The 27927-nt window shown below is 51.8% G+C and overlaps 1 protein-coding gene across 1 annotated transcript in view; it reads left to right on the top strand.

Annotated features, from left to right (window-relative positions):
- AKNA (AT-hook transcription factor) overlaps positions 1 to 27927 on the top strand; it is a 52915-nt gene that overhangs the window by 7119 nt on the left and 17869 nt on the right. The window contains 11 exon segments of the mRNA XM_036856104.1: positions 7694 to 8080; positions 11088 to 11944; positions 11946 to 12155; positions 13880 to 13954; positions 18901 to 19057; positions 19732 to 19886; positions 22486 to 22545; positions 24590 to 24717; positions 25189 to 25396; positions 26686 to 26840; positions 26941 to 27120. Coding sequence (XP_036711999.1) covers positions 7807 to 8080; positions 11088 to 11944; positions 11946 to 12155; positions 13880 to 13954; positions 18901 to 19057; positions 19732 to 19886; positions 22486 to 22545; positions 24590 to 24717; positions 25189 to 25396; positions 26686 to 26840; positions 26941 to 27120 — 2459 coding nt within the window. The 5' untranslated portion in view covers positions 7694 to 7806.

Below are 27927 nucleotides of genomic sequence, written 5' to 3'. Positions count from 1 at the left end.
GCAAAGAGACTAGAGCGGTGGCCAGGGTGTGGAGTTTCATCTTCTTTCTCAGAGCAGTGGGCAACTAGCAGAGTGTTTTAAGCACAGAAGGGCCGTGTTTGGACACTTCCATTTTGGAAAGAACCCTTGGTGCAGGGTGAGGAATGGATTGGAGGGACCTAAGAGCTTTCCAGGAGAGGCCGTTGCAGAAGGCCACGTGGGGATGCAGAGATGGGATGGATTCTGGTGAGATTGAGGAAATAAAATCAATAGGAGTTGATGATGGATCGGTTTTGGGATGTAAGGGAGTGGGGAGTATCCAGGATGATGGTCGGTTCTAGCTTGTGCACTTGAGTGAAAGATGGGCCAAGCTGCATGGGGAAGGGTGGGTTTGAGGGTAGCAGTATAATGAATGAGCTCAATTTGGTTAAGTATTGATAGAATTTGGCCGTGGGTGGAGATGGTGTGCCGGCAGGGGGCACCACACAAGCCAAGGCAGGGAGGAGGGTTGGTAAGAAGTGTGTGTCAAGGAGATGGAACAGCGTGCACAGGAGGCTGTTTCCCTTGGGGTTTGGCAGCTGCTGCTAAGTTGGGTTCGGGGTTATCCAGGGGCCATGGGGCGTGCCTGGCATCAGCAGCCACCTGGCGTTGATGGCAGTGCTGCCTGGGTTAATGGCCAGGGAGGGAGGGTGAGTGAGTGACGGGGTGTCAGGGGAGCCCGCCCCTCACACAATGGCCCACATGGTCACCAGAACTGGCAGGGAGGGGCCTCATTAGGGTCTGGCTCTGTTGCACGTTTGGCTGGGCTGCGGGTAGAGTCCCACCACCCAGATGAGGGTAAAAGGCAGGGAAGGGGATGGGGGATAACTGGGATGAGGGCCGCCGGTTCTAGCTTTGCCAGATACTCACAAACTGACCTTGGGAGTATTCATTCATTCATTCATTCATTAGTTCGTGTTCCAGACCCCCGGCTCTGCACTTTGTAAGTGTTACCTCATTGGGTCTTGGCAGCAGTGCTGTGGGGTGGCTACTCTTCTTATCCCTGTTATAGAAATGAAGAAACTGAGGCTTGGAGAGGTGAAGCCTCAAACGTCGCAGAGTTAGCAAGAGGTGGGGCTGGGATTTGAACCCAGGTCTGCATTGACTGTAAAATGCATTTTTCTCTCCTACACGGGTGGTTCCCAAACCTGGCTGCTCACCAGAATTACCTGGAGGGCTTTTTGGACAATACAGAGGCCAAATTTTCTCCTTTTTCTTTTTGTTTCCTGAATCAGAATCCCTGGATCCTGGGCGGGGCCAGAGTCGGGAGCCACAACGTGCAGGGACGGGACACCCCTCCGCCCTGCTCCTGCCTCTCCGTCTTGGCTCGCTCTGCTCGGGGCACACACACTTGCCGTTCTCAGGGAAAGCCCCGCTGGTTCCCACCTTGCCCTTTGCACTTGCCCTTCCAGAATACTCTGCCTTCAGCCCTTCTTGTGGCTTGTTCCTGCCCATCTCTTCCTTCTGGTGCCTTGTTTGAATGCCACCTTCTCACAGAGATCTTCCTGGCCATCCCCAAACTCTTTGCCCCAACCCGTTACTCTCTGACGCACAGATTGTCTACCAGGGCCACACATCCCAGTCACCTGGGACACTTTAAAATCGCTGAAGGGGACTTCCCTTGTGGTCCAGTGGTTAAGGCTCCGTGCTCCCAATGCAGGGGGCACGGGTTCGATCCCTGGTCGGGGAACTAAGATCCCTCATGCTGTATGGCAGGACTGAAAGAAAAAAAAAAATCGCTGATGCCCAAAGACTGAGTCTATGAGTCTGGGTGACCTAGGCATCAGTATTACCAAAAGCAGCCCATCTCACCCACTCTGTTTCTCTCCATGTTTGCTTATTGTCTGTGTCTCCACTAGAGTGGAGCCAGGGCTTGGCCTGTCTTGTGCCCTGCCATTGAAATTCAGTTCAATCAGCCAATTCCCCACCTCCATGCTGCCTGGAAAATCCCACTCTAATTACAGGCCCAGTTTGGGGCGAGGACAGTGGGTGGGATGGCAGGAATCATTGCAGCCTTCCTGAGGTGTTTAGTCGCATATTGGCAGACAGGACAGAGAGTCAGAGCTGGAAGGGTGCCAAGCAAGCATCCAGTCTGGGCTCCCATTGTACAGACGGGCACTGCCCTAGTGAGAGAGGGATCCTCGATCAAGTTCATGCCCTGGATGGTGGGGGCTACGGAGAAGACCCTCAAAGGGTTGAGGCTGCTGGAGACCTCCTTCCAGGCTCAGCATGCTGTGTGACCTTGGCCAAGCCTCTGACCTTCTCTGGGCTTTATTGTCCCCGGTCTGTACTTTGGCTGAGATGATCCCAAGTTCTGACACTGGAAGCTTCTATGAGTCCTCTCCTGAGCGGTGCCGACCTGCAGAGGGCCTGCAAGGGGTTAAGCTCCTTCTGCTGCCTCTCACTCTGCACGCAGACAAACCCCCTCCTTCTGACAAACACTTGTAGGAAATCAGGCTGGGCGCTTCCTGCCGAGGCGAGGCGGCCTCAGCCGCAGCAGGGGCGGGGAGAGGTGGGGAGCGATGCTAGTCTGTGAGCAGCGACTGGGGCTGGCAGAGCGGCCTGGAGGCGGGCCAGGGCGCCATGGAGGCAGGGGGCTCCCCAGGTTTGGAACAAAGACTCCACATGCAGGTCCCCTGAGCCTGGGCCAGCAGGATGGTGGCGGAGCCCGAGAGAGGTGAGGGAGCCGAGGAGGGCGGGGGTTGGGGGAGCCGCCTTCCCCCTGGACGGGCCAGTCACAGGCTCTCTGGGACAGTCCGGGCGGCTGGACCAGCCCAGCCAGGAAGTTGCAGCTGTGGCAGCTGTATTACTTCTCTCTGGCTTAGGGGAGCCCGGCCCCCAGGGCAAGGGTGGATTTTGGGGGGATTTCCTCAAGCCTCAGGATGCTGGATCCCAGCCAAAGCTCTGATTCTGATCTCTGTGAACTTGGGCAAGTGCTGGTCCCTCTCTGTGCCCGGGGTGTCCTCATCTGCACGTGGCGAGTTAGCCCCAGGGGCTGCTAAGGGGCTTCAGACATGATGCATGGGTGAGGAGCAGCCAGGAGGCAGCAGGGGGTCCCCACTAAAGAGTGGCCCCTTCTGCCGAGTAAGGACAAGGAGAGGAGCCAAGGATGGGCCGGCAGACCCAGCCCGGCCCTTCAGGCTGGCGGGACAAGAGTCCGCAGCAGCAAGGGGCATCTTTCCTCTTTCTCCTCGTCCTCTGCTGCCGCCGAGAGAGCTGGGGGCAGGGTACGTCCAGAGGGGGAAGTGGCTGTGCTACACGGCTGGCGGGAACTGGTTTCTACACGGCTGGCGGGAACCCCTTGAGAACAGTAGGTCTGTGCCCTGCCAGCTGCTCAGGGAGGGCTGCCGAGTATGGGGCTCTGAGCTCAAAAGCCCAGCCTTTCTGGAGGGGCCCAGCCACTTGGTAAGGGGTCTTCCTTCCCCTTCCTCTCGCCGCCCCACCAAGTCTGATGGACTTGGTTTCGGAGTCACAAGCCCTGGATTTCAATCCCTGGCCACACTTACGGGCTGCGAGGTCTTGTGAAAGGCGGCCACCTCTCTGCGGCTCAGTTTCCACATCTGGGAGATGTCAGGGACTGGGTGGGAGCAAGGGGGGTGGTGCCTCGTAGAGCTCTGCTGGAGAGTGAGGGGCTTGGGAGGGCGTGAGGAAGCAGAGGTGGGCTGCGTTGCCGAAGTTGGCAGAGGAGAACCTGGGGATTGAGCCATAAAGGGAAGGGTCTCCACTTTTGGACCTGGGGGCAGAGAAGCCCCCTGGGGGTGGCTGAGCCACTCGGGAAGGGGACCAAGAGACCACAAGGGTCTCGCAGACCCTCGAGAGAGCCAACGGCAGAGGTGGTGTGGATGGAGGGAGGAGATGTACAAAAGGATGGGGAGTGGGTGGTGCCTCCTTGGGGGGCTAGTTTCTCCAGGGCTGGCAGGGCCCCTGAGCCCTGGAGAAAGCAGTCCCACGGGGACATCCCAGCCCTTGAGGGGGCTTAGTGCTCACGGGGCTCTCCTGGGCTCAGCCTCCCAACCCCACTGCCCCTCGGGAGCAGCCCTGTGCCCTCGAGAAGGCTGTCTAGAACCACCCTGTCTTTGGCCGCCATTCAGGGACCCCTGCCATAGCTCTCTGTCTAGTTCTGTTCGTACTTTCAGACCTCTGTGCCTTTGCCTGTGCTGTTCCCTCTGCCTGGAATGCCCTTCCTCATTCTTCTCCCCCAAATCCTCTTTGTCTCTCAGGCCCAGCTTAATGCTTCCTTCGACAGTAATCCTTCTGTACCACCCCCCATCTGAAATTTTGGAATGCTTTTACTCAGGTCTTTATTCCTCAAGTCTTGTGTGGTGCTTGGCACACAGTAGGAGATCATAGGTTTTCTTAATTTGCACCCACTGGGTGCTCAATATATATCTTTGTTACTCTGAAGTGGGACCTCAGGGAGGAGGAGGGGGTTAACTGTTTGGAGTCTGTGGTCCTCAGAAGCCAACAAGTCAACCAGGAACCTCAAAGTTCACTTAGCCCCTTCCCCTACCTCCCAGCCCACCCTAACGGCACCGCTCGCCATGGTTGCGAGAGCAGGTGGCATTTTCTCCGTCTTACAGTGAGGAAAACCCAAGCCCAGCAGTTCACGGTGGAGCAGCACCAGGGCTAGAAGCTGGTCTCCAGACACCCTGCCTGCTTCTCTTTCACAGCAGCCCAGTGAGCAGGCGTCCTCATCCCAGCGTGAGGTCAGCGTGTGCTTGGCACTCGTGTGTGTTTGTTGACTGACTGGCTGACCGACTGGTCCTGAACTCCATGGCACCCCGGGCTGTGGCGTGCGCAAAATGCAGAGCTTTTGCTCATGAGAGGCTCACAAGTTTGGGGGCCTGGGGAACATGTGCAAAACTCCAGCCAGTGACCGCAGCTGCCTCCAACCAGTGGCTTTCCCTGGTCACAGTGAGATTTCTGCAATGACTGAGTCATCTCAGGAGACAGGATGTTCCTCTTTGTGCACCCGAGGCCTCTGTGATTGGACGGGCTGCTCTGTGGCACGGCTAGAAAAAAGCCCTTTAGAAGTCAAAAAAACCCACACGCCTCCCCCAGCCACTTCCTTGGCGGAGGTTTCAGAAAGAGAAAAGCAAAGGCTTTTAGCACCTTCCACACCTGCCATCATGGCAGGGTCCGGAAGGCCTAGTCAAGGTCAAAGGGTGGGCCTTGCCTGGGGCGCTGGTTTAAAATGTGGACTCCTGGGCCCCGTCCCTTCAGGTTGACCTTAGGGATCTGCATTCTTAGAGGATTCTTAAGAGCACTCAAGCTGGCAGGGATTTCCAAGAGGGGTACAGGCGCCCCGAGAGGGTGTGGAAAGCAAGCATTAGAACTTCCTTTTAAAATATTTATTTTCTATTAGATCTTTTTAAAAATTCAATTTTAGATATATTTTTTCTAACACGTAATGTATTCGTGTGAGAATGCATGCAGGTGATGTTATAAGAAATACATGTTAGGTATATGAGCAAATATATTTTTAATGATGAGTTGTGTGATTAAAAAAAAAAAAAAACACTGGAGACCACTCACTGGGCCAAAATCAACAGTTCCAAATCTTGCTGTCACTAACCAGCTGGGTGATCTTGGTCAAGTAACTATTCCATGCTAAGTTTTAGTTTTCTCATTTGAAGAATAGTTTTCCTATGACCTACTTACCTGTTTGGGGTGAGGGCAGATCGAGAACAGGCAGTAAAGCTTCTAGCCTGGGTGGCACAGCGAGGGCCCAGCATACGTGGCGGGGGTCATGCGGAGGCTTACAGGGTGATCTGGGGGAAATTCAGGGAGGAGGAAGGAAGATTGTGTCGGGGGAAGAGGGTGAGGCCCCTGAGACCAGAGTGGGGACAATGTTAGTCCCCGTTCCTACCCCAGCCCTTGAGAAGGTGGCAGCCAATCCCTGGGGGACTCTCTATCCAGAAATAGTTGCCTGCTGACTTTTCCCAACGGTATGAACCAAGGCTCTGACCAAGACCCAGTCGCACACGAGGCTGCAGGGACAAACACAGGGCGTGTCTGTCCTGGGAGGCCTGGAGTTATTCTCATTGTCTCCACGGCACGGAGGGAAGAGCCGGGACCTGAGCTGCAAGGTAACCTCTCATGCCAGCCTTGTCCCGACCCATGTGCGGCTTCAGCCAAGGACCCTCTGCTCTCTGGGCCTCAGTTTTCCTGCCCGTAGAGTGGGTGCTTTGCATGAGCTCCTTGGGTGGGACCATGCCGCTGCTCTGTCAGCCTTGTGTTTCCAGGGCTCAGAGGAAGCGCTTGGGGGTGTTGGCCATAGCGGGAGGGGAGAGGAGATGGGAGGGAGAGAAGGGAGAGAGGGAAAGGAGGAGAGGACAGAAGGCAGGCGGGGAGGAGCCCTTCTGCAGCCATCCTTCCCGTGCCACAGGTCCCTGTGCAACCAGGCTCTCCCTCTGGTTCATTCTCCCCAGGCAGCCAGAGAGAAACTTCTAACTGCACCTCGACCTGCTCTCCCGTGGTCTGCATGCCCACACTCTCTGCAATCAGAGCCCCAGCTCCTGCCCCCACTAGCACAGCCATCGGGAAACCACTTGCCTTGGTACTTGATGGAACCCCTGCCTGAAAATTTTTTTTTAATTGAGATGAAATTCATATAACATAAAATTTAACCATTTTAAAATGAACAATTCAGTGACATTTAGTATACTTAATAAAGTTGTGCAAGCACCACCTCTATCTAGTTCCAAAACATTTTCATCACCCCAAAAGGATGCCTGTGCCCATTCAAGCAGTCACTCCCCTCTCCCCACTCCCCCAGCTAAAGCACTAGTCAGCTTTCTCTCTCTATGGATTTACCTATTGTGGATATTCCGTACAGATAGAATCATACAGTATGTGACCTTTTGTGTCTGGCTTCTTTCACTGAGCATCACGTTTTTGAGATTCATCCTTGTAGCACGTGTCAGTGCTTCACTCCTTTTAGTGGCTGGATGATATTCCACTGTGTGGATAGACCACAACTTGTTTGTCCATCCATCCACTGATAGACATCTGGGTCGTTTCCACCTTTTGGCGATTGCAAATAGTGCTGCTAGGGAAGTGCGTGTACACGTATTCGTTTGAGTACCTGTTTTCAATTATTTTGGATACTGGAATGCTCTTTTCACCGGTCCCCCACTCACGATCTGAAATCTTACCCAAGAGCAGGTCAGGAAGGTTCCCAGAGGGCGTGGCCTCTAAATGGGACCTATCCTGACTTCCTGGGCCTGCCCTGGGCCCCCAGGGCCCCTCCCCGTGCTTTCCCATCGCTCTCACTTTGATCTCTAGTTGCCGGTTGTTTGTCTGCTTCCTCCTGGGCCCTCAGTTCTCATGTGAGCAGGGCCTGTGCCCTGGCGCCCACGTGTGCAGCCTGGCACATGGTAACAGGCACCAGCACACATGGGACACCTGCTGTGTGCCGGCCGCTGGCCTCCTCATTCCATATCTCAGCTAATTTTATAAAACTCTTGAGAGAGAGAGGAATTATTACCCCAGTTTTACTGATGAAGAAATCCAAGGTGGAGTGATTTGGCCAAGGTCATGCAGCTTCAAAGGGGTGGAGCCAGGAGCTGAACCAGGGCTTCTGACTCCAGAGTTCCTGCTGGTAATTTCTGCTTCTGAAGAAAGGAGGGGATTCAAGGATTAATGCCTCTCCATTTGATTGTGTCCCCGACAGGCCACAGGCAGGATGGCTGGTGCTGAGAGGAGCCGGCGGGAACTCTGGTGCCCATAGGGGCAGCTCCATCTCCTGAAGATGAAGGGGCCCAGGTGAAACTCAGGCCAGGCCCAATGGCCAGCTCCGGGACGGAGGTCCACTGGGCCGAGTCAGGCCTGGGAAACGGGCCCCGGCGGAGGCGCTGGGCCTGGGCTGAAAAGGGAAAGGATGCTGATGGGAGTGGCGCATGCAGCTTGGTAGAAGAGGCACCCTTTCCCAGTGCCACCAGCCCTGAGCTCCTGGAGGACTTCCGCCTGGCCCAGCAGTGCCTACAGCCACTGGAGTGGGGCCCGGACTCACAGCCTGATGGGCGCCCAGATCCTGAATCAGGAGAGTCTGCAGAAGAGGGTGAGACCGACTCCCCTGCAATCCCACAGTGGTGTCCCCGAAACATTCGCCCCTTCTGGCAGGAGGCAGGAATAGAGAGAGTTTCAAAAATTTTTTAAGTTAAAATCTACGAAGCCTACAATTTAAAACTTTTTTAAGATTTAAATTATATAAACAATACTGTTCATTGCAGAAAAATCAGAAAATATAAGCCAAAGGAGAAAAAACTAAAAATTACTTATTATCCAGATAGCTGCTCTCTTTCATATGTGTGTGTGTGTGTGTGTGTGTGTGTATATATATATATATATCTAAATGTAGTATGAATATGGAACAGTATTCTACAAACTTTATTGTAACTTGCTTTTTTGTAACTTAATAGACATGAACGCTTTCCCAGCTTATCAAATATTCTTCCACAAGTCATTTCTAATGTCTGCGTAGGAATTCCGTGGTGTGGATATTCTGTAATTTGTTGGGCCAGTCCTCTTACTGCTGGGCATTTAGGTAGTTTCTCAGTTTTTGCTATTATAAATAATGCAGAGATATGTCATTAGTATATCTTTGCACACTTAATTTGATAATAACCTTGATATTTTAAATTGCTTGGTCCAGGGGTTCTGCCCATTTCTACAATTTTTTAAAATCCTATTTAGCAACGAGAATGATGGCTTCCCTTGTTTTCTAAAATAACTGTTTTCTTTGCATCAAGAACAACTGAGACTAAATTCCCAGCTTGGCTCAACAAGTCCCTTCTCCTCTCTGAATCTTGGTTTCCCCATCTGTGAAATGGGAGTAATAATACCTTTGAGCTTGATTACATAGTGATTATTGCATTCGAATATGAATGAAACACCCCTGTTTTAGGATTCTGGAATCAGGCGGGCCCCCATAGATGTCAGAGAAGCCGTCAGGCTGATAGTAGATTGTGCAGTGACCCCAAGTTCCTCATGCCAGGTCTGTTTAAAGTGGGGTTTGCCCACGGCTACCCACTCAGGAGCCTTTTCCGAGCTCTCCTTAGGGAATGGTGACGGGGATGCACTGGGATGAAAGGGCAGAGGCGTCTCTTCCTGAGGTCACATGGTAACCCCCTGCTGTAATGTAACAGCTGCTGCCATGTCCTGTGCCCTTACTGTGTGCCAGGCAAAGGGCTGGGCAGGGCGCAAGCCATATCGCCACCTTTCCTCACCACCTTCTTCCAGGTAGGAGAGAATAGCCTCCAGGTAGAGTAAAGGTTGCCACAGAGGTCAGCTATTTGTTCATGGTGCCCTATGAGGCATCAGAAGAGCCAGGATTGAAGCCAGGTCTGCCCGGTTCCAAAGCCCGATCTCTTCATCCCACTGCATGACCCCCATCAGTGGAGACTAACTTGTCTGCATAGCTGGGACCTTGTTTCTAAGTCCAGGACTGCTCTGAACCACTGCATGATCTTTGGCAAGTTACTTAACCTCTCTGGGCTCTTCAAGTACGCTGCTGTAAACAAGAGAGACTCGCTGAAGGAGATTTTAAGGAGATGAAAGATGTAGAGGTGCCAAGGGTAGGGGAAAGAGCATGGGGAAGCAAAGAGTGATGTAAGGATTATGACAAAGGTGCATCTGGCCAGAGCAGAGAGTCTGTGCTTGGTGGTACCCAGACTGTATCTCATGAAACTTTGGATCTGTGCCAGAGGCTGACACAGGGTCTAGGACAGAGGAGGTGCTCCATAAGCGCTGACTGCACGGATGATGCACAGGTGGATGGATGAATGGGTAGGTGGATAGGCAGATAGGTGGATGGACAGATGGATGGATAAGTGATAGCTGGATGGATAGGTAGGTGAGTGGGTGATGGGTGGGTGAGTGGGTGGATGGATGGACGATTGAAAGGATGGATGGTTGGATCAATGGGTGAGTGGGTGTTGGATGGGTGAGTGGGTGGATGGGTGAGTGGGATGGCTGAATGGATATTTCTTGAGCACTTACTATCTAATAATTATAACAACTATCCATTTTCTGGGAGCTTTGCATGCCTTATTGTCCTCCTTTCTTCTTTCTTTTCAGTCAACAAATATTGAGCACCTCCTCCGAAAATACAATAATAAATAAAAACAGAGAGCATCCTTGCCCGCATGAAGCCTACGGTATAGTGGGGGAGGAAAATATTAATGAAAGAATCACATAAATAAATGGAAAACTGAAGCTGTAATAAATATTTCAAAGTAGAGGTATTCAGTCATATGAAAGCCTATAAAAGAGAGCTTTTGACCTAAGTTAGAGAGATCAGAGAAGGCTTCCTTGATGCGGTCAAGGTTGAGTTAATGTACGAAGGACAAATAGGAGTTAACTAGACAAAGGGAGGGAGAGAGGACCCTAGCAGAGGGATCAGCATGTACAAAGGCCCTGTGGTAGGAGAGGATGTGGCATGGCTAGAGCAGGGAGAGACTGAGGGGAACCATGGAAAGAGATGGAGCAGGAGAGCTAATGGGGGGTGGAGACAGGGACCTTAGGACCATATTAAAGGTTCAGCTCTCTCCTGGGAACAACAGGAAGACAGTGAAGAGTTTTCATGTGGAGAATAAGAGTGAGGATTGAGATGATTAGGTGGCTGCTGCAGTGGTCCAGGCAAGAGAGGATGTAGACTTGGGCAAACCTGCTGGTTCTGGACTCTAGAGCAGCAGGTGAGTTTGAGAGCACCATAGGAGGTCATCGGGACAGGACCAGGTGACAGATTGGATTGTGGGGGATGGGGGAGGGAGATGGCAAAGATGCCTCCCAGGTTTCTGGCTTGTGCAGTTGGGTGGGATGATGTTTCCATTTGCTGAGACAGGAAACGCTAGGGGGACAACCAGGTTTGAGGATTGAGTTTGGAGGACCTTTGAGACAACTAGAGGAGATGTTCGAAAAGTATTCGGCCCTATGGGGGGATCGCTGGGCTTCTTGCCGTCACCATGTGATGAGGCAATGAAAGCCCAGAGGGGTGAGATGGCCTAGGTAATGTGACACAGCGAGTCCAGACCTGGCGTATACTAAGCAACGACCTGTCTTTCCAGAGTTTGAAGCAGAGGATGTGGACAGCCCAGAGAGTTCCAACTTGCCACTCAGCTGGCCCCCCCAGCAGGATCCTCAACTGGACATGACTGAAGAGGAGGCAGATGAGGCCGTGGGAGGCCCTGAGGTCCAGGAAGCTGGAGAGAGCTCCCCAAGGTTGGGGTATGAGACTGATCTCAGCTCGGGGGGCAATGGGGACACCAGCCCCATGGCTCTGGGCTGGGGTCAGCCCACAGGCTGGGTGGCTTCTGACGAACAAGCCAGTGGAGACAAACTTCCAGAACATTCTGAGGTCAACCCAACTGTTGACTTCAGCTCTGCCAGGTCATGGAGCAGTGGAACTGTGAGCCTCAACCCCCCCAGTGGCAGCCTGGATTCTACCTGGGAGGGAGAGACTGATGGCCCTGCGCCCGCTGCCCTGGCAGAAACTTCACCCCAGAGCTCCAGTCACCACCTCCTAAACCCGAACGATAGAACTGGAGGAAGCGTTACTCTGGCGACGGCCACGGAATTCCAGGAGCCCTCAGCCCCTCCAGCCCAGAGCGTCCAGTGTCCTGCAGATAGATGGAGGAGAGAAACCACCAGCCTCTCGTGCCCTCAGCCCGGGGACCAATCCTGGAAGCGGACACGGATATCACCTAAGCCGCTCCCTTCCCGATTCACCGGCTCCATCAGCCCCCTGAAGCCTCCACCTAGGCCAGCTCGACAGGACAGGCCACCGCCCAGGCCGGGAGCCACTCTGGCTGGTCACTCATCTTCTGATGCCCCCAAGTACGGCCAGGGGCGGCTGAACTACCCGCTCCCTGATTTCTCCAAGGTGGGACCCCGGGTGAAGTTCCCCAAAGATGAGAGTTACCGCCCCCCCCAAAGCCAGGAACCACAGCAGGCTGCCTGAGGGCCCTGCCAGGCCACTGATCTTCAAGTCACCTGCCGAGATTGTACGGGAGTTGCTGTCAAGCAGCGGAGAGGTCTGCCCGGGAGAGGACCCCCCTCCTACTCACCCCACCACCAGGGTACCCCGAGAATTTCAGACGCCTGAACACGCCACCAAGCTGGTCCATCAGCTCCAGGTAAGCCCGACTTATTTCTACACCAAGGCACCTGTTGGTCTGGGTTGGAGGCTGGTCGGGGTGGGGGGCCTTGGGGCTCGGTCAGGGGTCCCCTGCAATGGGGACAGTCCCAAGCCCTTGGCTCAAAAAAGTAGTGATTGCACTCATGCTGCAAGGGTAGGCCGTGTTTGTTTGTTTTTAACTCCTCCTGCTATGAAAAACTCAAAACATATACAAGAGAGGAAATAGTATAACGAACCCCCATGGACCCATCGTCCAGCCCCTGGCAACCTTTTTCATCTACGGCCTCACCTGTTCCTCCTCTCACCCTACTGGAGTATTCTGAAGCAAATTTCAGGCTTCAAATCATTTACCCCCAAATATTTTAGTGTGTATGTCTAAAGGTAAGGAATCTCTCTTAAAGATAACCATACTCTCAGCATACCTAAAACTTAACACCAATTCCTTAATATCAACCAACGTCCAGTCAGCGTTCACGTCTCCCACTCTGTCTCATAAATGGCTTGTTTATTTTGGTTTGTTCGAATCAGGATCCAAACACGGCTCAGATATTGTATGCGGTCGATGTGCCTTTTCAAGTCTCTGCGCACCGCCTCCCCACCCTGCCTTTCTGTTTGCATTCTTGGTCAGATCTCTTTCTTCCTTGTAATTTATTTGTTAAGGAAACCGGTTTCTGTCCTGTAGAGTCTCCCACACTCTGCGGTTTGCTGATACACTCTCTGATATTTCTTCATGTGTCCCGTTGTCTTCTCTGTGTCCTGTGTTTGGCCCAGTTAGAGGCAGAGGCGTTTTCAAGTTGTTGTCGTCTGTTTATTTCCCCCCAGATCATGAGCTCTGTGCCTGTAGGGATTTTTTTTGGCAAGAGCCCATCATAGGTGGTGCCTTCAGGAGGTGTAAACGGCCTGCTGGTCTCTCATTTGTGGTGTTAAGGACCCCTGACGGTCGTCGTTGCCTTGATCCAGGCTTTCATTGGGGGTGACAGAGTGGTAGTGTCCTAATGCTAGCATTCCTTCTGCATTTATTTGCGGGAAATCTTCTATAAAGTGAAACTTGCCCTCATCAACTATTTGGTTACCAAGGCCTCGTTCACGTGGGAAAGACAGGAGAAACGCTTGATTCTGCCCTTCTAATTACCAGTGTTCAGAACAATGCGTCAGTTCCCTGGCCTCCTTCAAAGGCGACCAGTGACACTTGTTCTTGCTTTTCCCCTGTAATGACTTGTTTTAAGAAGCTCTTCAGTTTTGTTTATGGCAAATAGTGACTCTGAGTAAAGGCAACTGTGATTTTCAAGTCTTCTACTTTTCTACTACCGGACCCTTAGATGATTCAATCAGCCATTAAAAAATACTTATTAAACACATATTACTTAATTCCTGGGAACAGAGCAGTGGGGAAGACAGATCAGGGCAGAGAATTCGGACAAATAAGCAAGTTGCTATGGTTATGCATCGAGGCGAACCAGCCCAAAGGCCCTCATCCCTGACTCACTGTCAGGGGTGTAGAAGGGATGGTGGAGGAGTTGTCCTGCCACCTCCGACTCCCTAGAATTTGGCCGTGGGGGTCTGTATTGCACGTGAGCCTGAAGGGTTCTGCTGAACTACCACTACAGAGCTCTTTCACTCCGAGGGACCCAGAGGCCCCCTTTGGGGGATGGGTCCCCTGCGAGGGGTCTCACAGAGAGGGGCCTGGTGCGTGACCTCATTGCCCACCCCCATCTCCTGCAGGAGGACTACCACAAGCTCCTCACCAAGTACGCTGAGGCTGAGAACACCATCGACCAGCTGCGCCTAGGAGCCAAGGTACTGGGCCCGGTGGGGTGGAGGGGGGTGCTCGGGAGACCCTGGGGATAGGGGAACCCGGTCCTTCCTTGTTCTACCACAAGGTCACTCTGTGACCTGGGGCAGTGACCTTGCCCTCTCCAGACTCAAATCTCCTTTACTGTTGATGAACTCTGAGTCCTTGAATGCTGGAATCCAGGGTGCCCAGGAATTTTCACCAGAAGCTCTCTCCTTCTAGATGAGCTCTGGAGTGAGACCACCTGGGCACAACTCCTGGTTGCATTACTGACTAGCTGTGTGACCTTAAGGAAGTTACTTGGGCTCTCAAGCCCCAAGGGAGTAGCACAGAATTTCTGCTCAACCCCTGAGGCTGATACTTGCTAGATCACACCTTTGCCTTTCTCCTCCCCCATTTTCTCACCCACAGCTTCTCTCCTCACTGAATGTCTAGTGTGGGACAGGGGGAGGGGGGGGCGGGGAAATCCACCACCCCCATCCTGCCCAGCCTCCACCCCGTCTAGGGGAAGCTGTGAATTCTGCATTTGGGACCTTCCCCTTTTCTGAGGTGAGGCAGGAAGTGGGACTCTCACAGCCCCTCCTGGTTTCCTGCTTACCTCTCCCCGCCTCTTGCCTGATGGAGGAGGGGTGGGAGCTGGGGTGCAGAGATGCAGACCCTCCCTCTCACTTGCCTCCTCACTCACGACCCCCCCACACCCGGGCTGTCCCCGTCATGCTCCGAGACCCCTCCCCCTGCCAGGCTGCTGCTCTCCACCATCTAGCGACGCTTCTTTTGTGAAATGTCGCCGAGGCAGCCACGAAGAGGAAACGAAGGGGCCCTGTTCTAGGAGCAGGACTTCTGCGTCCCCATACCCACCTCCTGACACAGGCAGGTCCTTTCCATCCTGGCCTCCTTGGGCACAACTGTAAAAGGGGGTTAATCGGGCCTCCTAGGAGCCAACGGGCTCCCCTTCCTCCCCCCACCCCATGTCTTAAGGCTTCTTCCACCTCTCTGAGCCAGTTTCAGGGGCCGAAGGGATGGGGGTAGTAGAGGGCTTGGTGAGGCATCCTCTCCGGGGAAACCACATTTTCACGGCCGCAGGCTCCTAGAAGGTCCGAGGAGAAAGGAACTGGTCATGGGGTCCAAATCCTCAGCTCCCCTATCTCACAGATTGAAGAATCAGGACCCCAGGAGGGGCATAGGTTGCCAAAGGTCAAGGTCAGGGTCAGACGCTGGGAATATCTCCTCCCTCCCTCCTTTCCTTCCTTCCCCCTTTACTTATTTAAAGGAATGAGTTCATGTATGGAAAGTATGTACCTGGCACCTGGCAAGTACTTCTTAAGAGTTAGGGAATCTTATGATGATTAATAGTATTAATATGAAGGTGTTCACTGGGTGCCCATGTGTGCCAGGCAGGGGGACACCATGGGGACACAGCTGTGTGCGTCTCCTGGACGCTCCCCTGTCCCAGTGGGGACTCAACACGTGCACCTACACCGGCCTGGCTGGTGCCCCAGAGCCCTGCGTGTGTGAGGGGGCAGAGGAGGAAAGGTTGGAGAGGCCAGGAATGGTTCAGCACTAGCTCACCTGGTCTTGCTTTCTGGAAAAATGACTCCTTGGCCTGAGGGTTCTCCTCAAGAGAAGGGTGAGCACAGGTAAGCTGGACTCTTCTGGAAGCAGGACGATCCTCTCCGTGCCCTGGGACGCAGTACAGGCTGGGCTGAGGAGGACGTGGGGCCTGAGTGGGGAGGGGCCTTGCCGGGCTCCACAGAGCCTGAGGGAGCCGAGATTCCAGCCGGGCTTCTCACTGTGTCCGGAGCTCTGCAGACTCTACCCCCGAAGGTTCGGGAACCCCCAGAGCAGCTTCCCACTCAGAGCCCGTGCCAGGGAGCCCAGTTCGCAGAGACGGAAGCGGTACTGCTCCCCCAGGCTGAGCTGGCTGATGCCACCACCCCGGGGGCCCGCTGCACTCTGCTCAGAGCCCCCAGGGGGAGGGCTGGACCCCAGGCTGGGGATGTGGCCCTAGACACCCAGGCCAGGCCTGGCTCTAGGGCAGCAGCAGTGGGTGGGGACCAGGGGAAGGAGACTGGCATTTGCTGAGCAGTAGAAAGGTGCCAGGCCCCAGGCTGAGTACACTGCCAGAGTCATCTCATTTGATCCTCTTCACAGGAGGAAACTGAGGCTCAGCCAGGTGGAGTGGTTTGCTCAACATCCCACGGCTTGTAAGGGATTAAAAGTGAGGGATTAAACTATGCCTGGTTCCAGAGTGGGCACTATTTTCCCCGTGCCTGGGTGTGCCCAGCTCGGGCCCTGGCAATGGGTATGTGGCAGAGGCATGACAAGGCAGAATGCTGATGTTACAGTGATAATATCAATAGTAATACATGATGTTCACAGACCACTGTCCTCAGTCATTTACCATGGGGGAAACTGAGGCACAGAGGTTAAGGAATTTGCCCAAGATCACTCAACAAGTAGGTACCAGAGCTGGGGTTTGCACCCAATAGCCCACAGCCCACTTTTTCTTTTTTTTGTTTTTTTTAGGTTTAACAGAGCCAGACTAAATGATTGTGAGCTCTGCCACTGGGGAGGCTGACCAGGGAGTTCCAGGGCCGGGCCGGGGGGCACTACTGGATCCCGTCTGGGGTGCGGGCAGGGAGCCAGGGCTGGTCAGGAGTCACTGCCCGGTGACTAGCTTAGGGCCAGAGTTGATGGGGGTGTCCTACATTCGCAGCTGTGTTGGCACCTCCCTCCAGCTGCTCTCCCCCACCTCAGCTGTAGGGGGATCTGGAGGGGCTGAGACCGGAAATTACCCCAGAAAGAATCAGGGGGGATGACATAAAACTGCCTTTCCTACAGTGTGTGTTCTGATGGCCACCTGGTGGAGGTGAGGGTGGGAGTGGAAGGGGGGAGGGGGAGGGAAGCGTAAGGATGGGGTTGGGGGAGGGAGGAGAGGCTCGAGGGAGGTTTATGTGTTTGGAGGAGTTGCGGAAGCATTTCCTAGTCTCTCCACTCCCCGCCCCATTCATAAAAGCCCATTAGCATTTTAAAGGCTGTGAGGAACCCATCTGTGCTGAGATTAGTCAGTTATTTAACCCAGTGTTTCCCGCACTCGTCCACCCTTCCTTGCTTAACGCCCCTGAGGGAGCCAATCCAGCCTCAGGGAGCACCGTGGGACACCCTGGTTTAAACGGGGGACCTGGGGGTGGGTCCTGCCTGTGTCCAGAGACGGGTCCAGGAGGGACAAGCCTGAGCAGCTCGGCAAACCCACACTCACCCCGGCTCCCCGCTTCCCGGGCCTCTGCGCGGGCCTTTGGTCCCTCTGTGCAAACAGAGGTGCTGAGAGCAGTTTGTTCCTGTTGCTCCCCCAGGTTGGGCCTTTGGTGGGCCCGGGCTGAGGCTGGCCGATGGGTGGGGTGGGGCAGGGGGGAACGCAGGAGGACCGGGCCTCCCCCAGATTTGGGTCCCCTTGGGAGGAGAGGGGTGCTGGTGGGCAAGTCCCCACAGGCGGGCCTGAGCAGATGGCCAAGGGGATTATTAAAATCCAGCTTTGTTCTCATCAGAGGCTGGGCCTGAAAGAGGGGGGAGGCAGCAGGGTGGCCCAGCCACGGCTGAGCCATTGTCCCTCACTTTGGAGTAGATTTTTCTGCCACGGCCAGGACGTGAAGAGCAGCTTAAGCAGGGAGAGGCTGCCTTCTGTGGGCCTGGGAGCCCACCCTGAACTGCCCACTCCTGACCTTAGGGTAGCAGAGGGCAGTAAGATAAGCTGCCTGACGTCATGAGGACCAGGGGACCCTAGGAGAGTAGCTTTTTTAGGGACCTGCCTCCGTGATGGCCACATACATGACAATGGTGATGATGATGGTGATGGTGGTGATGATGGTGATAGTGATGATGATGGTGATGGTAATAGTTATAATATCGACGGTGATGAATGTGAGGGTGGTGGCTGCTATTGAATGAGCACTCACTTTGTGCACAGACAGGTGAGTTCAGTCAGCTGCTCTAGCACTCAGAGGAGGGTGGTGGTAGAGCCTCAGTGTGAACCCAGGCACTGCAGGGCTCACATGCTAAGCCAGAGATCAGCAAACTTTGTCTGTAGAGGGCCAGATAGTGAATATTTTCAGCTTTGCGGGCCATATATTCTCCATGGTAACAACTCATCTCGGGCTGTTATAGGATGAAAGCAACCACAGACGATACAAAAGCAAGCGAGCATGGCTGTGTTCACTAAAACCTTGTTCACTAAAACAGACCATAGTTGCCAACCCCTGCTTTAAACCGCTTGGGTCTTTAACTTCAGAAGGTCTTCCTTGGCCATCTCCCTGACTCTCTACTTCTCTCCCAAACACTAGACTATTTACCATATGAAATCCATCCTCAAATGATGGAGATCTGCTGCAACTGAGAGATAATTCCTTTACTTGTTGATTGACTCATTCATTTAAACAGTCATTAATTGCTGTTATTATCAATGTAATGATAAGTATTGGAAATATTTTTATTAATAACAAATATTATTATATTACTATAATATAATTATACTTGTTCTATGTTAAATATTATATTGATTACAATATTATGATATATTATAACAAGTATTATTAATAAAATTATTAATATGGAAAACCATAGACTTTGGGGTCAAAGCAGAGTTATAATCCCAGCCCAAGGATTTTTCAGCTGGAGATTTTGAGTAAGTGACTCAACCTCTCTGAGTCTCAGTTCCCTCTTCTGTAAGATAGGCATATGGTCCCTTCCTCTCAGGACTGCCATAAAGAGAGAATGAAAGGATATGTAAGCCCTTGGCCCAGTGTTTGGCCCCCACCCAAGGGTTCCACTAAAAGGTATTATTTATTATACAAAGGCATGTTTGTTGAGCGCCTGAATGATGGCATGAATGAAGATGAGGCCTTTTGGGTGGGTTTGCCCCAACCCTTGGCTCTGCTGTGCCTCTCCTCCCTTAAAGGTGAACCTGTACTTGGACCCGCCCCAGCCCAGCCACAGCATCCACACGGGGACGATGCCCCAGGGGACCAAGGTCTTGTCCTTCACCATCCCACAGCCCCACTCTGTAGAGCGGTGGCCGGGCCCCGCCAAGGGCCTGCAGGCCTCTGAGGCTTCAGGTGAGTCTGGGAGAGGAGATGTGGCTGAAGGGCTCCTCTGTTGTGACCCTGCTCTAGGGACACTTGGTTCACCCTGGGGTGGCACTGGCTTCAGGCCAGGGGAGGGAGGGAGGTGAGGCCCCTCTCTGGGCCCTGTGACTTGAAGAGGTCAAATGGAGATGTAGAAAGTGTCTGCTTTGAGCCAGAGCAGCCTGGGCGAAACCCTAGCTCTGCTACCTAGCAGCTGTGTGATCTCGGACGAGTTGTATGACAAAGAGCATCGTCCCTGTAGAGCCCTCACCTGGTGAGGTCCCCACTGGTGTTACCCCACTGACAGTCAAGGAGACCAAGGCTCAGAGAGGTGAGGACATGTAGAAGGTCACACTGCTATGGGGGAGGGTCGGGATTTGAACCCGCATCTTTCTGAGTTGGAGCCAACACTATTGACTGGAAACCCAGAGGCCTGGCTTGGCTCTAGCTGTGTGATCCGGGGCTGATCCACACCTTGTTCTCTCCTATAAGTGGGGACAGCACTGCCCAGGCCCCTTCCTCAGGTCGATGTGAAGATGGCACGATCATGAGATGGCTGAGCTGTCATTCGAGGATGGAGGTGGTGGATTTGAGGTTCAGCAACAGTCTCGCAGCCCCAGGAAGGACTGCTTTTGGCCCCAGCATTTAGTGGTTGTATGTTCCAGGGTGGCCATCAGCTGAAGGAGACCTGAACCCCTCCTCGCCCCCCAGCACACCCGCCCTAGGGTGGCTTCCGGAGAACCCGGGCATCGCCCAGGACCAGCCCTCAGCGGAGCAGGCCCAGGAGCTGACTTCTCGGGCCAGTCGGTTCCTGGCCAAGGTGAGTGGAACCCCAACTTTGCCCACGAGAGATGGAACTCACCTGGAGAAAGCAGAGCCTCTGCCCGCTTGGATGAGGGGCTATCTGCGAGGCTCGCTCATTATTCCCCTGCTGGAGTTAACTTGGAAACAGATCCCCCCTGACCCTGGTTTTAGAGACCTCCTGGCTCCAGCCTCCTCCTTGTCACCCAGTGCTAGATTTAACTCCCTTTTTGCCGGTGTGTCTCATCAAACTCTCTCTAATTGTGCTTGAAACTATCTCCGGTTTCGCTTCTGGGGGAGACTGTCTGCTTTTTCAGGATTCTGGAAGGGTTATGGGGCCTCTCTCTACTCTACCTTCTCCTCTTTAGCATAGATCACCTCACTTCCTTAGTTCCTTTCGTTATGGAAGTCAATCCTCAGTCACTTCTCAAGGGGCCTTTATATTTTCATCCAAATAACTATGAATTGTTTGCAGGTCTGTTTATAACTATACACTTGGCCTTATTCCAAAAGTACTTTAAAGCAGCTTAGAAAATACATGCATTGTAACCACATTCTGAAAACGGAAGTGAGGAAACTGGGGCAAAGGGGAAGTAAGGATAGGAAAAAAATAAAATGAACTTAGGGAGAAGTGAATAAACAAAATGTTCTGCTGGACCCTGAATGCTTTATCAGATTCACATTTGGTTTTGAGCTTCCTAGTTGTCAACGCAGAAAGGGAAATGCGATAGTTACGTCACCATGTCCATAAAACAAATTCTTTCAAAGAAACACCACCATTCTTTCTTCCCTTCCTTCCTTCCTTTCCTTCTTTCTTTTCTGTAACATCTTTATTGAGACATAATTCACATAACATACAATTCAGTCATTTAAAGTTAGTGCTTCAGTGGCTTTTAGCATATTCACAGTTGTGCAGCCATCAACACAATCAAGTTTAGAACAGTTTCATCACCCACTAAGAAACTGCATATGCATTAAGCAGTCACTCCCCATTCCCCTTCCCCCCAGCCCCTGGCAGCTGCTCATCTACTTTCTGTCTCTTTGGGTTTACCTATTTTGGACATTTCCTATAAATGGATTCATGTAGCATTTGTCCTTTCGTGTCTGGCTTCTTTCACTTAGCATAATGTTTTCAAGGCTCATCCATGTTGTAGCAGCATGAACTTTATTCCTTTTTATCACCGCCATTCTGGGTCCTGTAACTGGAGAGATGTTTCTCCTTGTCCTGTGTGCTGTAAAGTAAAGCAGAGCCAAGGTCACCACACTGAGCAAAATCTGGGGCACCAGCTGACCCCTAATGATTCAGGCTGCCCTGTCCATACAGGAGCCGCTGGTCAGGTGGCTAGTGAGTACTTGACATGTGGCCACTCCAAATTGAGACGTTCTGTAAGTGTAAAACACATACTGGATTTCAAAGACTTTGTGCAACAAAAAGAATATAAAATTTTCAATATATTTTTTTACATTGATTACATGTCAAAATAATATTTTAGGTTTAGAAAATGTATTATTAAAATTAATTCACTTGTGTCTTTTCACATTTTTAGTATGGCTCCTGGAAAGTTTTAAATTACATATGCGGCTTGCATTACATTTCTATTTTATGTTATATAAATTATATAATGTAATTATATTAGGTAAATTTCTATATTATATTTTGGCACTGATCTAGAGCTTTCCTAGAAATGCTAGAAATCTCCAAATTGTCTTTGCCTTTTTTTTCCTAATTAAAAAAATTTTTGTGACAGTAATAGATACCCATGGTAAAGACCCTCACACAGGACAAAGAATATATTCAGTGAAATCTTTTCTTCCACTCTTGCCCTTCTGCTTCATGCAAAATGTTTAATGCACACACATGCATTTATAGAAATGGTCACATGAATATGTACACTATAATGTACCTTGACTTTTTTAGTGTCCCACATTTGAATATTTCTGGGTAGGCAATAAATGCACTTTGTTCCAAGTTCAGAGGATACATATAGTAGAAAACCTTCCTCCCATCTTTGTACCCGCCCACCACCCAGTTCTCCTCCCTAGAAGCAATTAATATTTTAGTCTCTTGCATCCTTCTAGAGATAGTTTATAATATACCTTCTAGAGATAGTTTATAATACATAAGCAACTGTGTTTGTATTTTTCCTTCTTTGTTCTCTCCGTATCTTATACAGATGGTAGCCTACCATAAGCACTGTCCTGTACCTTGATTTGATGCTGAAAAGTAGGTCTTGGAGGCATTTACACATGAGAACACACACATGTGCCTTCATCTCCTGGATGGCTGCATACCGTGCCACAGATAGGCATTCAGACTGTTTCCTGTTGCCCCACGCCCACCATGCTGCCGTAGGTTTCATGCACAGGAGTAAGTGCGCTTTGCTGTCGATAAATTCCTGGAGGTTCCACTTTGATTTTTCCCAAGGCTGCCATGGCCAAGGCCAGTGGTGGAGCTTTTCTGGCACCCGCCTCTCCGTGCTTGTCAGAAAACCCACATCCCAAGGCAGGGCCCAGCTCTCCGCACCAAAGTGTGACTGTGGCTAAGTGTGGGAGTCTGTAGGACTCACCTTCTGAGTCTGGATTAATGGAGCGTGTTTCCTTCCCTTTCCAATTCCCAGGTGGAATCCTTTGTAGAACTGCTGCAAGCAGGACAGCTGACACCCCAGGACCAACTCAAGGTACTGCCCACTTCAAGAGATGCCCTTGGAGCTGCCAGACAGCTGCTCTGTCTCCCATGGCACAGGCTCTGAAGCCTCGTTTGCTGCAAGACAGACCAGAGAATCCCAGACATTGTGTCTCCTTTTAGAACAAACAGCCCCTGATTAGCTTTCCATGATAATGATCATTATATCACAATAGTCACCATTTATTAAGCAAAGATGCTGGTGTGCCAGGCACTGTGGTAAGCCCTTGATGAACATTATTTCATTTTATCATCATAAAAACCCGGCAAGGCAGTTACAGTCATCACCCCCATTTAACTGGGATGAACTGAAGCCCAGAGGGGCAGCTGGAAGGCCACACAGCCAGTAGACGGCACAGCCCAGACCCAGGCCTGTCTGATTCCCAAGTCCAGGGTCTTAATCGTTGCCCTGCACAGCTTCCCACGGATTATATTGCCTGTTAGCAACCAGGGAAAGGCCTTTTCTTTTTATAATTTTCCTTATTATAAAAGTAGTTGCTAAAATTTGAAAACTGGGGGGAAAAGGGAAAGAAACCCCTAATCCAACCATTATTGGCTTATTTCCTTCTGGGCTCTGGTATTTCTAGATAACTGTGGTCATATATAAAATTTAGATTTTTGATGCATCAGCCAGGATCCCAAGAAGGAACAGATGGAGCTCTCAGAGCTGCGGGTTTAGGGATCAGTGAAGGGACTATTGGCTGGGGTGTGGGCAGCAGCCTCAGGGAGCCCGGCCAGGGACAGGGAAGCCCAGGGACTAGCACCTGCCTGGAGCAGTTCCCTCCCAAGTCTCTTTCCTCCCACCCTGTGACCTCTAATAGATGCTTCCCCTAGACAGGCCCCAGGGGAAACCAGCAGGTCAGGAGCCCAGCTGATGCTCAAGGTGCAGAGCAGGGTGGGGAGAGGAGCTGAGGGAGGGTGAGCAGGGCAAATGCAACACATTTGGTTTGATAGTTTTTACTGTTAATATTATGTTACTAAGTATTATGTTATTATATAGATGTTACACACATTCTCCAATTACAAAATGTGATATGGATTGTATTATCTCACTGAGTGAATGATCAAGGACCTTGAAAATCAAAACCATTCTTTTTCTTCCCCCATCTCCTGATTCCCCCATATGCAGGGAGATTGAGAGCTGTTGGAAGATAAAGCTTGACTGGGGGCTAGACTGTAGGTTGTCCTTGGCCTCAGTCTATCGTCAGCATAGGATGAGTGAGATGAGGATGATAAAAAGCCAGGGATAATGAGCCCACCTCCCATAGTTTTAACCTCCCATGAGTTAGCTACTGTCATGTTTACTGTGGGGACCTAGCATAATCGTTGGGACCATGAGCTCTGGAGCTAGAGGGCCTGGGTTCATATCTCGACTCTACAACTTGCTCACTGACTGTGTGACCTTCACTGACTTAAGTAATCTCTCTGTGCTGTAGTTTCATCCTGTTTAAATGAAGATGATAAATTACCCCTCTCATTAGGGTTATGTTGAGGATTAAATGAATAATGCAAAGGGCTTTAGACAGAGCCTCAATGCTCCATAAATGTTGGTTATCATTCTCAACAGTATGATGGTGATGATAATACCATCTGTTGTGATAGTCTATAAGGATTTGGGAAAAGAATGACTAATGTTCCAAAATCTACTGTTTTGAGAATTGAGGATGAGGATCTAAGGTCTCTCAAGTACTAGGTCCTTATGGGGATATAGTGATAGCATATTTGGCGCTATGACCATCATGGAACATTGGGTTCTTGTAGGTCTACCCAGGAAGGACTGGTACCCTCTGGGGCCGGTGCCAGTGCTCTAAGCCGTGCCTCTGCCATACCAATCTGATGGCAGGGAGATTGACCAGAGCGAGCAGGCTCCAGAGGGTACCAACCCCAGCCTTCCAGATATTCCGGGGCCCGGAGGCCTCCACAGTCCCAGAGTCCCATGCCCCTCCGCTCCCCCAAAGAGCTGTCTCGTCCACTGTGTCTGCAAGGATGGAGCCCACGGGGGCTGGCCACTCAAGTCTTCCTGGCCTGTCTGGTTTCAGGTCTTCCAGCAGCTAAAGGCTGCCCACGTGGCCCTGGAGGAGGAGTATCTGAAGGCCTGCAGGGAGCAGCACGTGGCCCAGCAGCTTGCCGGCTCCACGGGGACGCCCAGGAGATTTGATCCCGGCAGGTACATGCTGGGGAGAGAGGCCTCCAAGGACAGATGGGTCAGGCCCTGGGTTCCCACCAGCAGGGGGACAGTTTGTCCTCACAATTCACACACTAGGGGAACAGGGAGAAATCCTATCCCAATTAACAACATGTCCAGATGGGGGATACTTGAAGGCTGAGATTTGTGTCCTTTTTGAACTCCCTTCAATGAGAAGTGACCTTGGAGATAAGAGTTAAAGCCCCTCATTGGACAATGGGGAAACTGAGGCCAGAGGGGGAAGGGATTTACTCAAGCTCCTGCAGCCAGATGGAGGCAGAAGGGGACTCAGGCTGAGGCCTCCTTATTCCCAGTGGTGTCCACTTTCACCTTGTTGATTTTGCTCTCCACATAATCTAAATTATGATGTCAGATGCACTCTCCATGGGCACCTCTGGGGCCTCTGCTCTGAAGCACAGCCTCCCAGACCTGCCTGATGTTTCCTCGTTCCAGGGAGCTGGAGGCAGAGATATTCCAGCTGGGAGTTCGCCTGGATGAGCTGAAGGGCCACATAGACCAGAGCCAGCAGGAGCCTGAGCCAGCCGGGTCAGACTCGGCTCTGGACAGCTCCCCAGCCATGCCCTCCCCCCACCAGCCAACGGGCCTGCCCTCTCCTTTGGAACAAGCCCCCACGCCAGCCATCCAGACCCTCTGCCCTGAGGTACCTCTTTGCCCAACCGTATTGGACTGTTCCTTCATTCACTGTTTTCTCCATTCATTAACTTCTTCATGACATATCTGAGAAGTTTGTACCATATGCCAAGACTCATGACACATGGTGGGAATTCAGTAGAAAACAACTGAAATAATAGGTGGCCTGTACCCTCCTGGAGTTTTCTGTCTAGTTGAACTAGTTACCCAGTTACTTAACTATAATTTTGATCAGTGCTCTGAAGGAGAATTATGAGGTTCTACGAGAGTAGATAACAGGGTAACATATCTGAGTTTAGGGGGTCAGAGAAACTTTCCTTGAGGAAGTAATGTTTAAATGAGATCTGAGGGTGAGTAGGAATTACTAGGTGCAGAAAAGCCATCTGGCAGGAAAAACAGCCTGTGCAAAGGCCCTGTGGTTAGAGTATGGACCCTGAGGGGGGCAGTTGTCTAAGAGGCAGGGGAGACAGGCAAGGGAGGGGAGGAGGCTGGGGAGGCAGGCAGGGGCCTCAGGATGTAGGTGTGTGGGTCACATCAAGGGGATGGTCTTAAACTCTGCTGGGTTTTTCAGCAGGAGAAGATACCAGAGGATTTGCAGGTAGGTCAGAAGTGGGGAGGTGGCGGGGCAGATGGAGAGACGTGCATGGACTTGAGAGAGGTTTAGAAGGTACATTTGACTGGACTTGGATTGGTGATGAGAGGAAAGGAGCAAACGATGACCTCCAGGCTTCTAGCTTTTAGTCCTGGGTGGATTTGGGGACTATTCACAGAGGTGGCGACACTAGAGAAGGGCTGTACATGGAAGGGGCTTTGTAGAATTCTCTCTAGCCCACGTCACAACCCCATGAGAGACAATCATCTCGAGTGCATCATCTTGAGGGGCTCCCCTGCTCCCATGGTGATGGTGTTTTGAGGGTCTGGGTGTCCATGTTGGAATGGAAATCTGGGTTCAAATCTAGGCTCTGTCCCTCACTTCTGTGTGACTTTAGGCAAATCATTTGAGCCCCAGTTACCTGTCTGTGAAATGGGTTGTAATAACCTAGGTACTGGTGGGATTGTTGTGAAGTGATGTCTGTACAGTGCCTGGCACGTAGCAGGGGCTCAATCAATGGCAGTCAGTATCAAAGATCACATGATCCAGTCCCTACTTTTGCACACATGAAAGGATGATGATAGGTTAGTGAACCTAACCTATTTCTTACTCTTTGGCACCCAGCATGAGCCTGGCATAAGGTGGGTCCTTAAAAAGTGGTCTTAGGTGTCTGCTGAATCTCTACCCCTCCTCCTTTCTGGCCCCAGCTCGACGCCATCAACATTGGCCCCCACCCATTGCACGTGAACTTGGATCTGAGCGCTACCAGCAATGAAGTAGAGGACAGGCCGCTGGGCCTCCCGACCCCGCTCAGGCACAAGGAGCTGCGGGTGGAGCAGGATTTCCACGGCCTCCTAGAGCGGTGAGTGCCCACCAGCAGTGAGGCCAGGGTGGTGGGTCCAGTGGTGGGATCTTGCTGGCCCTGCTGGGCAGAAGTCACTCTCCTCTGTGTTCTTCTGCAGGTACCTCAGTGTGAAGTCTCTCCCAGAAGCCCTGAGGCTGGAGGAGGAGGAGGGGAAGGGGCAGGGCCACACCCTGGAAGTTGAGGGGCCGGCTTCAGCTCCAGGAAAAGCGGCGGCCACCAGGCTCCCCACCAGACAGCCCCCAGCACAGCCTGAGAGAAGTCACGGGGGCCCCCTCGAGTATGTCAGTGAGCCTTCCCCGCTTGTCCCACACCAGCTCAGAAACCGCAGGGGTGGAAATTGTCATAGTGAGCTAGACAGCCCCTTACAGTTTAGAAACGGCCTTCCTGACCTGTAGCTCAGTGTCTCTCTAAAACGTGCAACATATACCATTGATAGCATTTGAAATGATTTTGGGTGTTGTGGGACGAGGTTTCTGGTAGGACAGATGCAGCATTAAATAACATTACTCTCCTTCTCAGTCTCAGACATTCCATGTACATCAAGGAGAAATCTCAGTTAGGGCTATTATGTCTTCAGTGCCTCTCTTGATCTTCCTTTAAAAAGAGAGAAAGAGAGAGAGAAAACAAGCAGGCCTCAGGCCCAGAACCTTCACTAGGCAACAGGATCTATCTAGACTATGATAATATTGTTTTCATGTTTCTTGTATTTATTTGCAAAGTTAGTTTCTATTTGTAACACGAAATACTGGTCTTCTGTTTATAACAGTGACATAAAGTCTTTTTGAGTAGATTGAGGTTGATGGAAATGGCTGGAAGAGCGAAGATGGAAGGCAATTCCAGAAGCCCGGGAAAGGATGCTTTAGCACATCTCTTTCCACACTATTTCTGCTGCAGTGTATAGGGTGGGTTTTGTAGGCATCCCCATTTTACAGTTGAGAAAACTGAGGTTCAGAGAGGGGAGGTGCCTTGCCCAAGGTCACACAGCGAGAGGGTGGCAGAACCAGGGTGGGCACGCAGGGGTTCCTGACCCCAGAGCTTGTGCTCTAGACTGTGTGGCTACCAAGACAGGGCTGCCCAGCCCATG

The sequence above is a fragment of the Balaenoptera musculus genome, chromosome 6, assembly GCF_009873245.2.
Source record: "Balaenoptera musculus isolate JJ_BM4_2016_0621 chromosome 6, mBalMus1.pri.v3, whole genome shotgun sequence".
Taxonomy (NCBI): domain Eukaryota; kingdom Metazoa; phylum Chordata; class Mammalia; order Artiodactyla; family Balaenopteridae; genus Balaenoptera; species Balaenoptera musculus.
Note: the sequence above shows the minus strand (reverse complement) of the source record. Positions and strands in the feature narration are given on the sequence as shown.